At 41.3% G+C, this 13,748-nt stretch overlaps 1 protein-coding gene across 1 annotated transcript in view; it reads right to left on the bottom strand.

The window, feature by feature from the left end:
• Positions 1–13,748, bottom strand: part of LOC139749709 (G patch domain-containing protein 1 homolog) — a 240,342-nt gene that overhangs the window by 119,571 nt on the left and 107,023 nt on the right. Inside the window, exon 3 of the mRNA XM_071663863.1 lies at positions 13,072–13,222. Within this exon, the coding sequence (XP_071519964.1) occupies positions 13,072–13,222 (151 nt within the window). The remainder of the gene's footprint in view (positions 1–13,071; positions 13,223–13,748) is intronic.

Raw genomic sequence — 13,748 nt, 5'->3', positions numbered from 1 at the left:
GAGAGAGATGGGTGATTATTGGTGCATATGCACCTGGGCATGAGAAGAAAGATCATGAGAGGCAAGTGTTTTGGGAGCAGCTGAATGAGTGTGTTAGTGGTTTTGATGCAAGAGACCGGGTTATAGTGATGGGTGATTTGAATGCAAAGGTGAGTAATGTGGCAGTTGAGGGAATAATTGGTATACATGGGGTGTTCAGTGTTGTAAATGGAAATGGTGAAGAGCTTGTAGATTTATGTGCTGAAAAAGGACTGGTGATTGGGAATACCTGGTTTAAAAAGCGAGATATACATAAATATATGTATGTAAGTAGGAGAGATGGCCAGAGAGCGTTACTGGATTACGTGTTAATTGACAGGCGCGCGAAAGAGAGACTTTTGGATGTTAATGTGCTGAGAGGTGCAACTGGAGGGATGTTTGATCATTATCTTGTGGAGGCTAAGGTGAAGATTTGTATGGGTTTTCAGAAAAGAAGAGTGAATGTTGGGGTGAAGAGGGTGGTGAGAGTAAGTGAGCTTGGGAAGGAGACTTGTGTGAGGAAGTACCAGGAGAGACTGAGTACAGAATGGAAAAAGGTGAGAACAATGGAAGTAAGGGAAGTGGGGGAGGAATGGGATGTATTTAGGGAATCAGTGATGGATTGCGCAAAAGAGGCTTGTGGCATGAGAAGAGTGGGAGGTGGGTTGATTAGAAAGGGTAGTGAGTGGTGGGATGAAGAAGTAAGATTATTAGTGAAAGAGAAGAGAGAGGCATTTGGACGATTTTTGCAGGGAAAAAATGCAATTGAGTGGGAGATGTATAAAAGAAAGAGACAGGAGGTCAAGAGAAAGGTGCAAGAGGTGAAAAAGAGGGCAAATGAGAGTTGGGGTGAGGGAGTACCATTAAATTTTAGGGAGAATAAAAAGATGTTCTGGAAGGAGGTAAATAAAGTGCGTAAGACAAGGGAGCAAATGGGAACTTCAGTGAAGGGGGGTAATTGGGAGGTGATAACAAGTAGTGGTGATGTGAGAAGGAGATGGAGTGAGAATTTTGAAGGTTTGTTGAATGTGTTTCATGATAGAGTGGCAGATATAGGGTGTTTTGGTCGAGGTGGTGTGCAAAGTGAGAGGGTTAGGGAAAATGATTTGGTAAACAGAGAAGAGGTAGTAAAAGCTTTGCAGAAGATGAAAGCCGGCAAGGCAGCAGGTTTGGATGGTATTGCAGTGGAATTTATTAAAAAAGGGGGTGACTGTATTATTGACTGGTTGGTAAGGTTATTTAATGGATGTATGACTCATGGTGAGGTACCTGAGGATTGGCGGAATGCGTGCATAGTGCCATTGTACAAAGGCAAAGGGGATAAGAGTGAGTGCTCAAATTACAGAGGTATAAGTTTGTTGAGTATTCCTGGTAAATTATATGGGAGGGTATTGATTGAGAGGGTGAAGGCATGTACAGAGCATCAGATTGGGGAAGAGCAGTGTGGTTTCAGAAGTGGTAGAGGATGTGTGGATCAGGTGTTTGCTTTGAAGAATGTATGTGAGAAATACTTAGAAAAGCAAATGGATTTGTATGTAGCATTTATGGATCTGGAGAAGGCATATGATAGAGTTGATAGAGATGCTCTGTGGAAGGTATTAAGAATATATGGTGTGGGAGGCAAGTTGTTAGAAGCAGTGAAAAGTTTTTATCGAGGATGTAAGGCATGTGTACGTGTAGGAAGAGAGGAAAGTGATTGGTTCTCAGTGAATGTAGGTTTGCGGCAGGGGTGTGTGATGTCTCCATGGTTGTTTAATTTGTTTATGGATGGGGTTGTTAGGGAGGTGAATGCAAGAGTTTTGGAAAGAGGGGCAAGTATGAAGTCTGTTGGGGATGAGAGAGCTTGGGAAGTGAGTCAGTTGTTGTTCGCTGATGATACAGCGCTGGTGGCTGATTCATGTGAGAAACTGCAGAAGCTGGTGACTGAGTTTGGTAAAGTGTGTGAAAGAAGAAAGTTAAGAGTAAATGTGAATAAGAGCAAAGTAATTAGGTACAGTAGGGTTGAGGGTCAAGTCAATTGGGAGGTAAGTTTGAATGGAGAAAAACTGGAGGAAGTAAAGTGTTTTAGATATCTGGGAGTGGATCTGGCAGCGGATGGAACCATGGAAGCGGAGGTGGATCATAGGGTGGGGGAGGGGGCGAAAATCCTGGGAGCCTTGAAGAATGTGTGGAAGTCGAGAACATTATCTCGGAAAGCAAAAATGAGTATGTTTGAAGGAATAGTGGTTCCAACAATGTTGTATGGTTGCGAGGCATGGACTATGGATAGAGTTGTGCGCAGGAGGATGGATGTGCTGGAAATGAGATGTTTGAGGACAATGTGTGGTGTGAGGTGGTTTGATCGAGTAAGTAACATAAGGGTAAGAGAGATGTGTGGAAATAAAAAGAGCGTGGTTGAGAGAGCAGAAGAGGGTGTTTTGAAGTGGTTCGGGCACATGGAGAGAATGAGTGAGGAAAGATTGACCAAGAGGATATATGTGTCGGAGGTGGAGGGAACGAGAAGTGGGAGACCAAATTGGAGGTGGAAAAATGGAGTGAAAAAGATTTTGTGTGATCAGGGCCTGAACATGCAGGAGGGTGAAAGGAGGGCAAGGAATAGAGTGAATTGGATCGATGTGGTATACCGGGGTTGACGTGCTGTCAGTGGATTGAATCAGGGCATGTGAAGCGTCTGGGGTAAACCATGGAAAGCTGTGTAGGTATGTATATTTGCGTGTGTGGACGTATGTATATACATGTGTATGGGGGTGGGTTGGGCCATTTCTTTCGTGTTTCCTTGCGCTACCTCGCAAACGCGGGAGACAGCGACAAAGCAAAAAAAAAAAAAAAAATACAATATAATTAGGAAACAAAATAGCAACTGTAGGTTTTGTGCTACCTGGCATACATCAATGAACACATGCTATACTCAGGTGATGCAATCACCATCATGTCCAATAGCACATTATGGCCAACTGCACCAATACATCAATGATTTGTAAATGAGACCATACACAGAGGAGCCAACAGAATATACACATACATGAGAGAAAAAGAAACTCCAATTTCCCTGATGTATGGAACTGCTCTGTTCACTTTCCTGATGAGTATGAATGTTCTGCTGTGACGACTATGGAATAAACATGAAGGAAAGTAACGGGTCCCAGGAGCAGTTTGTTGGAGAATTAGAAGGCCATGACGTTCCATTTCGAATTGAAAAATATTCTCCATGAAGTCAAGAACCCAACTGACTCGACACATGGTACACTGTAGTACCACAGACAGTACAGTGCGAGGAATGACGGGGAAACCATTGCTAATCCATCGGCCGGAGCCACACCAAACTCCCGCACCTGCTACGCTGCCTGTTCAGATACAAGAACTGTCTCTCCACCTTAGCGCGTTGAAGCAGACAAGATGAGTGAGATGGCTGCTGCTTGTGAATCGCCTCCAAAGAGTGTCCTTAAGTTTGATGATGACTCAGAATTTCCTCCAGTGTAAACAGTGCAGTTAGTAACTCTGGGACTTTCCCAAAATTGAGAATATTTCTTCATGTTAGGTTTTGTGGGCTGAGAAGGCAGCTTATATTCAACTTACTCTTGCAAAACTATCTCAATGAATATCATCCAGATCTTTGTGATGAATGTTAAATATTGCAAGTGTAATGAGAGATTCTAACAATGTACAATGTTTCTTGTACATTAGCATATTACTGGGAAGATGTGCTGAAGATGAAGCAAGATAAAGTTCAGTAATTTCAAGAGAATCAGTCTGTCCTGGTTGTCTTAGTTTTTTGATGCTTAACATTTGGTGAAGTAAGGCATTAACATCATGTTTTAATTTAATGAAAGTAATGTCCTTATTTTCAGTAATTAAGAATATCTTTATGGTACACATGAATTGATGTATATGACGGTGTATGTATATATATATATATATATATATATATATATATATATATATATATATATATATATATATATATATATATATATCTTTTCTTTCTTTTAAACTATTCGCCATTTCCCACATTAGCGAGGTAGCGCTAAGAACAGAGGACTGGGCCTTTTTTGGAATATCCTCAACTGGCCCCCTCTGTTCCTTCTTTTGGAAAACTTAAAAAAAAAAAAAAACGAGAGGGGAGGATTTCCAGCCCCCCGCTCCCTCCCCTTTTAGTCGCCTTCTACGACACGCAGGGAATACGTGGGAAGTATTCTTAATCCCCTATCCCCAGGGATAATATATATATATATATATATATATATATATATATATATATATATATATATAATATATATATATATATATATATATATATATAATATGGTTTTTGTAACATTTTGTTACAATAAATTAACATTCATTAATGAAAAATTTTTTAAAATATCATTCACCATAAATCATCAAATACTGACTGACACTGTTAGCAGTGTGAGTGGCAACACAACATGGTGCATAGGTGACATATGATGGGTGGCACCCTGCTTGTCCTGTTTCTTTATCTCTAATATGTACACGAATCAGTCAAACTCTCTCCAGCCTTCATGTTATTCTTCAGATCATAAGTGATAATCATAAAAGTGAATAGTATTTAGCCTCATACAGCACAAAATCCATCTCAACAATAAATGATTTCTTTCACTCTTAGTTGCTGGGACTGATGTCTATTGAGTTGACAAATGTTTTCACAATTATAAATATTAGTCACTTATCAAATAAATACACTACCCACAGTATGTGGTATCTCAAAATAATAAAGAAAATATGGTCTATATAAAGATATTTTCCATGCACAAGTGTGTGGTGATGGTACATTTAATTCAGGTTAACCCCTAAGCAGGTATTTGAAACTGAGCGTATTGAACAATGGATGTCACTGAGCAACACATTTAAATGAGATCTGATTACAAGATTAAAAAACTACATCAGGATTCCTGGACGATAATGCCATGTGACAGGTACTTTTGTGACATTTCTGTGTATAAACTTTAATTTCTTCATTTTTCACAGTATTTTTTCAAAAAAAAAATCAGTGATTGTACTTGCTGTAAATATCCACATCTATGCCAATTTCAGATACTATCCATTAATATATGCACACAATTGTATGTTCAAAGATTGTGAAACATATATATGTTGGTCCACAGAAGAAAGAAGTGCAAATTCTGCACATAGGTAGGCTAAAAAGACAGTGGGAAGTTATAAAGTAGACATTGCCAAACGAGTTGCTGCTGTTGTGTCCAACTTCATGATACGAACTTTAGTTCGGGGAAGGTGACGTTTCACTATAGCTTCTAGAGTTTGTAGCACCCACATGTTACTTTTAGCCTCTTCATTACTTGTGAAATTTGTGTACATCTTTGCCTTTGATGGACACATCTCAATGTGTATGTGTGCGTATGTGTGTATATATATATATATATATATGAGATATATATATATATGGGGATGAGAGAGCTTGGGAAGTGAGTCAGTTGTTGTTCGCTGATGATACAGCGCTGGTGGCTGATTCATGTGAGAAACTGCAGAAGCTGGTGACTGAGTTTGGTAAAGTGTGTGAAAGAAGAAAGTTAAGAGTAAATGTGAATAAGAGCAAGGTTATTAGGTACAGTAGGGTTGAGGGTCAATTCATTTGGGAGGTGAGTTTGAATGGAGAAAAACTGGAGGAAGTGAAGTGTTTTAGATATCTGGGAGTGGATCTGGCAGCGGATGGAACCATGGAAGCGGAAGTGGATCATAGGGTGGGGGAGAGGGTGAAAATTCTGGGAGCCTTGAAGAATGTGTGGAAGTCGAGAACATTATCTCGGAAAGCAAAAATGGGTATGTTTGAAGGAATAGTGGTTCCAACAATGTTGTATGGTTGCGAGGCATGGACTATGGATAGAGTTGTGCGCAGGAGGATGGATGTGCTGGAAATGAGATGTTTGAGGACAATGTGTGGTGTGAGGTGGTTTGATCGAGTAAGTAACGTAAGGGTAAGAGAGAGTTTTTTTTTTTTATACCTCGTCGCTGTCTCCCGCGGTTGCGAGGTAGCGCAAGGAAACAGACGAAAGAAATGGCCCAACCCCCCCATACACATGTACATACACACGTCCACACACGCAAATATACATACCTACACAGCTTTCCATGGTTTACCCCGGACGCTTCACATGCCTTGATTCAATCCACTGACAGCACGTCAGCCCCTGTATACCACATCGCTCCAATTCACTCTATTCCTTGCCCTCCTTTCACCCTCCTGCATGTTCAGGCCCCGATCACACAAAATCCTTTTCACTCCATCTTTCCACCTCCAATTTGGTCTCCCTCTTCTCCTCGTTCCCTCCACCTCCGACACATATATCCTCTTGGTCAATCTTTCCTCACTCATTCTTTCCATGTGCCCAAACCATTTCAAAACACCCTCTTCTGCTCTCTCAACCACGCTCTTTTTATTTCCACACATCTCTCTTACCCTTACGTTACTTACTCGATCAAACCACCTCACACCACACATTGTCCTCAAACATCTCATTTCCAGCACCTCCATCCTCCTGCGCACAACTCTATCCATAGCCCACGCCTCGCAACCATACAACATTGTTGGAACCACTATTCCTTCAAACATACCCATTTTTGCTTTCCGAGATAATGTTCTCGACTTCCACACATTTTTCAAGGCTCCCAAAATTTTCGCCCCCTCCCCCACCCTATGATCCACTTCCGCTTCCATGGTTCCATCCGCTGACAGATCCACTCCCAGATATCTAAAACACTTCACTTCCTCCAGTTTTTCTCCATTCAAACTCACCTCCCAATTGACTTGACCCTCAACCCTACTGTACCTAATAACCTTGCTCTTATTCACATTTACTCTTAACTTTCTTCTTCCACACACTTTACCAATGGAGCGATGTGGTATACCAGGGTTGACGTGCTGTCAGTGGATTGAATCAAGGCATGTGTATGGGGGTGGGTTGGGCCATTTCCTTCGTCTGTTTCCTTGCGCTACCTCACAAACGCGGGAGACAGCGACAAAGCAAAAAAAAAAGAAAAAAAAAAATTATATATACCGGTATACCACATCGATCCAATTCACTCTATTCCTTGCCCTCCTTTCACCCTCCTGCATGTTCAGGCCCCGATCACACAAAATCTTTTTCACTCCATCTTTCCACCTCCAATTTGGTCTCCCACTTCTCCTCGTTCCCTCCACCTCCGACACATATATCCTCTTGGTCAATCTTTCCTCACTCATTCTCTCCACGTGCCCAAACCATTTCAAAACACCCTCTTCTGCTCTCTCAACCACGCTCTTTTTATTTCCACACATCTCTCTTACCCTTACGTTACTTACTCGATCAAATCACCTCACACCACACATCGTCCTCAAACATCTCATTTCCAGCACATCCACCCTCCTGCGCACAACTCTATCCGTAGCCCACGCCTCGCAACCATACAACATTGTTGGAACCACTATTCCTTCAAACATACCCATTTTTGCTTTCCAAGATAATGTTCTCGACTTCCAAACATTCTCAAAGGCTCCCAGGATTTTCGCCCCCTCCCCCACCCTATGATTCACTTCCGCTTCCATGGTTCCATCCGCTGCCAGATCCACTACCAGATATCTAAAACACTTTACTTCCTCCAGTTTTTCTCCATTCAAACTTACCTCCCAATTGACTTGACCCTCAACCCTACTGTACTTAATAACCTTGCTCTTATTCACATTTACTCTCAACTTTCTTCTTTCACACACTTTACCAAACTCAGTCACCAGCTTCTGCAGTTTCTCACATGAATCAGCCACCAGCGCTGTATCATCATCGAACAACAATCATCGACTCACTTCCCAAGCTCTCTCATCGATAACAGACTTCATACTTGCCCCTCTTTCCAAAACTCTTGCATTCACCTCCCTAACAACCCCATCCATAAACAAATTAAACAACAATGCAGACATCACACACCCCTGCCGCAAACCTACATTCACTGAGAACCAATCACTTTCCTCTCTTCTTACACGTACACATGCCTTACATCCTCGATAAAAACTTTTCACTGCTTCTAACAACTTGCCTCCCACACCATATATTCTTAATACCTTCCACAGAGCATCTCTCTCTCTCTCTCTCTCTCTCTCTCTCTCTCTATATATATATATATATATATATATATATATATATATATATATATTCTTTCTTTCAAACTATTCGCCATTTCCCGCATTAGCAAGGTAGCGTTAAGAACAGAGGACTGGGCCTCTGAGGGAATATCCTCACCTGGCCCCCTTCTCTGTTCCTTCTCTTGGAAAATTAAAAAAAAAAAAAAAACAAGAGGGGAGGATTTCCAGCCCCCCCACTCCCTCCCCTTTTAGTCGCCTTCTACGACACGCAGGGAATACGTGGGAAGTATTCTTTCTCCCCTATCCCCAGGGATGATATATATATATATATATATATATATATATATCATCCCTGGGGATAGGGGAGAAAGAATACTTCCCACGCATTCCTCACGTGTCAAAGAAGGCGACTAAAGGGGACGGGAGCGGGGGGCAAGAAATCCTCCTCTCCTTGTATTTTAACTTTCTAAAAATGGGAAACAGAAGGAGTCATGCGGGGAGTGCTCATCCTCCTCAAAGGCTCAGATTGGGGTGTCTAAATGTGTGTGGATGTAAACATGGTGTGAAAAAAGGAGAGATAGGTAGTATGTTTGAGGAAAGGAACCTGGATGTTTTGTCTGAGTGAAACGAAGCTAAAGGGTAAAGGGGAAGAGTGGTTTGGGAATGTCTTGGGAGTAAAGTAAGGGGTTAGTGAGAGGACAAGAGCAAGGGAAGGAGTAGCACTACTCCTGAAACAGCAGTGGTGGGAGTATGTGATAGAGTGTAAGAAAGTAAATTCTAGATTAATATGGGTAAAACTGAAAGTTGATGGAGAGAGATGGGTGATTATTGGTGCATATGCACCTGGGCATGAGAAGAAAGATCATGAGTGGCAAGTGTTTTGGGAGCAGCTGAATGAGTGTGTTAGTGGTCTTGATGCACAAGACCGGGTTATAGTGATGGGTGATTTGAATGCAAAGGTGAGTAATGTGGCAGTTGAGGGAATAATTGGTATACATGGGGTGTTCAGTGTTGTAAATGGAAACGGTGAAGAGCTTGTAGATTTATGTGCTGAAAAAGGACTGATGATTGGGAATACCTGGTTTAAAAAGCGAGATATACATAAGTATACGTATGTAAGTAGGAGAGATGGCCAGAGAGCGTTATTGTATTACGTGTTAATTGAAAGGCGTGCGAAAGAGAGACTTTTGGATGTTAATGTGCTGAGAGGTGCAACTGGAGGGATGTCTGATCATTATCTTGTGGAGGCGAAGGTGAAGATTTCTATGGGTTTTCAGAAAAGAAGAGAGAAAGTTGGGGTGAAGAGGGTGGTGAGAGTAAGTGAGCTTGGAAAGGAGACTTGTGTGAGGAAGTACCAGGAGAGACTGAGTACAGAATGGAAAAAGGTGAGAACAAAGGAGGTAAGGGGAGGAATGGGATGTATTTAGGGAAGCAGTGATGGCCTGCGCAAGAGATGCTTGTGGCATGAGAAGCGTGGGAGGTGGGTTGATTAGAAAGGGTAGTGAGTGGTGGGATGAAGAAGTAAGATTATTAGTGAAAGAGAAGAGAGGCATTTGGACAATTTTTGCAGGGAAAAAATGCAAATGAGTGGGAGATGTATAAAAGAAAGAGGCAGGAGGTCAAGAGAAAGGTGCGAGAGGTGAAAAAGAGGGCAAATGAGAGTTGGGGTGAGGGAGTACCATTAAATTTTAGGGAGAATAAAAAGATGTTCTGGAAGGAGGTAAATAAAGTGCATAAGACAAGGGAGCAAATGGGAACTTCAGTGAAGGGGGGTAATGGGGAGGTGATAAAAAGTAGTGGTGATGTGAGAAGGAGATGTAGTGAGAATTTTGAAGGTTTGTTGAATGTGTTTGATGACAGAGTGGCAGATATAGGGTGTTTTGGTTGAGGTGGTGTGCAAAGTGAGAGGGTTAGGAAAAATGATTTGGTAAACAGAGAAGAGGTAGTAAAAGCTTTGCAGAAGATGAAAGCCGGCAAGGCAGCAGGTTTAGATGGTACTGCAGTGGAATTTATTAAAAAAGGGGGTGACTGTATTACTGACTGGTTGGTAAGGTTAATGTGTGCATGATTCATGGTGAGGTGCCTGAGGATTGGCGGAATGCTTGCATAGTGCCATTGTACAAAGGCAAAGGGGATAAGAGTGAGTGCTCAAATTACAGAGGTATAAGTATGTTGAGTATTCCTGGTAAATTATATGGGAGGGTATTGATTGAGAGGGTGAATGCATGTGCAGAGCATCAGATTGGGGAAGAGCAGTGTGGTTTCAGAAGTGGTAGAGGATGTGTGGATCAGGTGTTTGCTTTGAAGAATGTATGTGAGAAATACTTAGAAAAGCAAATGGATTTGTATGTAGCATTTATGGATCTGGAGAAGGCATATGATAGAGTTGATAGAGATGCTCTGTGGAAGGTATTAAGAATATATGGTGTGGGAGGCAAGTTGTTAGAAGCAGTGAAAAGTTTTTATTGAGGATGTAAGGCATGTGTACATGTAGGAAGAGAGGAAAGTGATTGGTTCTCAGTGAATGTAGGTTTGCAGCAGGGGTGTGTGATGTCTCCATGGTTGTTTAATTTGTTTATGGATGGGGTTGTTAGGAAGGTGAATGCAAGAGTTTTGGAAAGAGGGGCAAGTATGCAGTCTGTTGTGGATGAGAGAGCTTGGGAAGTGAGTCAGTTGTTGTTCGCTGATGATACAGCGCTGGTGGCTGATTCATGTGAGAAACTGCAGAAGCTGGTGACTGAGTTTGGTAAAGTGTGTGAAAGAAGAAAGTTAAGAGTCAACATGAATAAGAGCAAGGTTATTAGATACAGTAGGGTTGAGGGTCAAGTCAATTGGGAGGTAAGTTTGAATGGAGAAAAACTGGAGGAAGTAAAGTGTTTTAGATATCTGGGAGTGGATCTGGCAGTGGATGGAACCATGGAAGCGGAAGTGAATCATAGTGTGGGGGAGGGGGCGAAAATCCTGGGAGCCTTGAAGAATGTTTGGAAGTTGAGAGCATTATCTCGGAAAGCAAAAATGGGTATGTTTGAAGGAATAGTGGTTCCAACAATGTTGTATGGTTGCGTGGCGTGGGCTATGGATAGAGTTGTGCGCAGGAGGGTGGATGTGCTCGAAATGAGATGTTTGAGGACAATATGTAGTGTGAGGTGGTTTGATCGAGTAAGTAACGTAAGGGTAAAAGAGATGTGTGGAAATAAAAAGAGCGTGGTAGAGAGAGCAGAAGAGGGTGTTTTGAAATGGTTTGGGTACATGGAGAGAATGAGTGAGGAAAGATTGACCAAGAGGATATATGTGTCAGAGGTAGAGGGAACGAGTAGAAGTGGGAGACCAAATTGGAGGTGGAAAGATGGAGTGAAAAAGATTTTGAGTGATCTGGGCCTGAACATGCAGGAGGGTGAAAGGCGGGCAAGGAATAGAGTGAATTGGATCGATGTGGTATACCGGGGTCGACGTGCTGTCAATGGATTGAATCAGGGCATGTGAAGCGTCTGGGGTAAACCATGGAAAGTTCTGTGGGGCCTGGATGTGGAAAGGGAGCTGTGGTTTCGGGCATTATTACATGACAGCTAGAGACTGAGTGTGAATGAATGGGGCCTTTGTTGTCTTTTTCCTAGCGCTACCTCACACACATGAGGGGGGAGGGGGATGTTATTCCATGTGTGGCAAGGTGGCGATGGGAATAAATAAAGGCAGACAGTATGAATTATGTACATGTGTATATATGTATATGTCTGTGTGTGTATATATATGTGTACATAGAGATGTATAGGTATGTATATTTGCGTGTGTGGACGTGTATGTATATACATGTGTATGAGGGTGGGTTGGGCCATTTCTTTCGTCTGTTTCCTTGCACTACCTCGCAAACACGGGAGACAGCGACAAAGCAAAATAATAAAATAATAATAAAATGATGTGATGCAATGCTGACACTACTACCACAAAGTTGGTCAAACATATCTCTTGTATAATATTAGGAAATGCACGGTGTAATTTTTCTAATTTTTCTTTGATAACATTACACAATGAGCCTTAAATCTTTACGCTTCTAACAGGTACAACCTGATTCCTAATCACTGCTGCACCAGTCTCAACCAAGTTCTCATGCGGGTACAAAGTTTGTCACCACACAACAGATACTAGATAACTGGCAATGACATTAAACTAAAAAATCTGAATGTGTAGAGTGTATACATAGAGGTTATATCAGTATTCATACATACAAGGGGAATCCCTAATACATAATCTTAATACCATAGAGGTTGTTGCGGCCCATTCACCTTTAAAAATACAATGTAAACAAAAAATATATGCCACATCTAATAAAACATGCCAGCCACTGTACAGGTGTGAGTGGAAGCAAGTGTACTTTTGATGGGATGCATCAGCATATTAAGTCATGTGAATGTGCTGAGAACTGCACTGGAATACACAACTTTACCTGACACCAAGGCATGAAATACATATCAAAGCAACCTACTTTTGGGCAATGCTGAATTAATCCTAAATATCAATGTGCATATAACATTGAAAGACTGTTTATCAAATAGCAATGAAAGCAGAATTCAGACCTGAAACTTAAACAAGAGGTGGACATGCACACAGACACAGATGTAGATGCCAAGAGTAGCAGAGTAGTTCTTCTCTACTTTACAGAGGCAAACTAAGAGTATGATGTTGGTAATGGTTTGCACCCATAAGCTGGTCACATCAGAGTCATAAACATAAGAGTACCTCCAAACTGACATACACTTCTGAAGCATAGCATATTAGAAATCAAATATATAAATATATTTTTTCTTACATGAATTTCATGTATTCCTTTAAAATCAAAAAGAATTCACTAATGAATTATCACTGAGCAATTCTGGATAGATAGACAGATACATTTTAGTCTATGCATAAGTTAAAAATCAGATAATTGAGATCAAATCATCAATCAACACTTTGGTCAACCTTACCTCTTCATCCATGAAATCTTGGGGTTTAGCTTGTTTGCTCTTTGTTCGTTGGTTCCTAGAAGATACAAATGCTGAGGGAGTCCATCCCTCTTTTGTTCCAACAGAGTTGAAATAACCCGCTGAAAATCCACCAGTAAAGGCTCCATGGAATCTAGAATGCCAAATTCAAATACTATAAATACTATGAAACAGGATATTACAAATTTAAGTTTTGAAATAAGAAAAACGTTCTAGGGTAGCATCACAGGAGCCATTAGAGAGTTCTCAGATTTCCAGGAGTTACAAACCTTTTAACACTCCCACCTTACAAAGCCCCTGCATTTAACCTTGTAAAGCAATAATGGCAAAAGTTCAACCCAGGCCAGCCTCTAACTAATCAATTAAATCAATTCAGTAGTGATGACATCATTGTCCAAAGGCCATCAGTACACACATGCCTCATAATTCTTGGGACAGAATTCAACACAGTGGTAGTCACCATCAGTTAGAGAAAAGTTTTTCAAAAGGGATGGGAAGGCAGGGTGAGAATCACAAACTGGGAAAAAAGCTCATGGATTACTATCCCAGAAAGTTTTTCATGCTTCAAAACTTAAATTTCTGTCCAAGGACAGTACATCCTATGAGCTTTGAGGGCATACCAACATAAAAGAGTATGATTAGTGACAAACATCTCATAT

Source organism: Panulirus ornatus, chromosome 8, assembly GCF_036320965.1.
Source record: "Panulirus ornatus isolate Po-2019 chromosome 8, ASM3632096v1, whole genome shotgun sequence".
Taxonomy (NCBI): Eukaryota; Metazoa; Arthropoda; class Malacostraca; order Decapoda; family Palinuridae; genus Panulirus; species Panulirus ornatus.
This window is presented reverse-complemented; position numbering and strand designations above follow the sequence as displayed.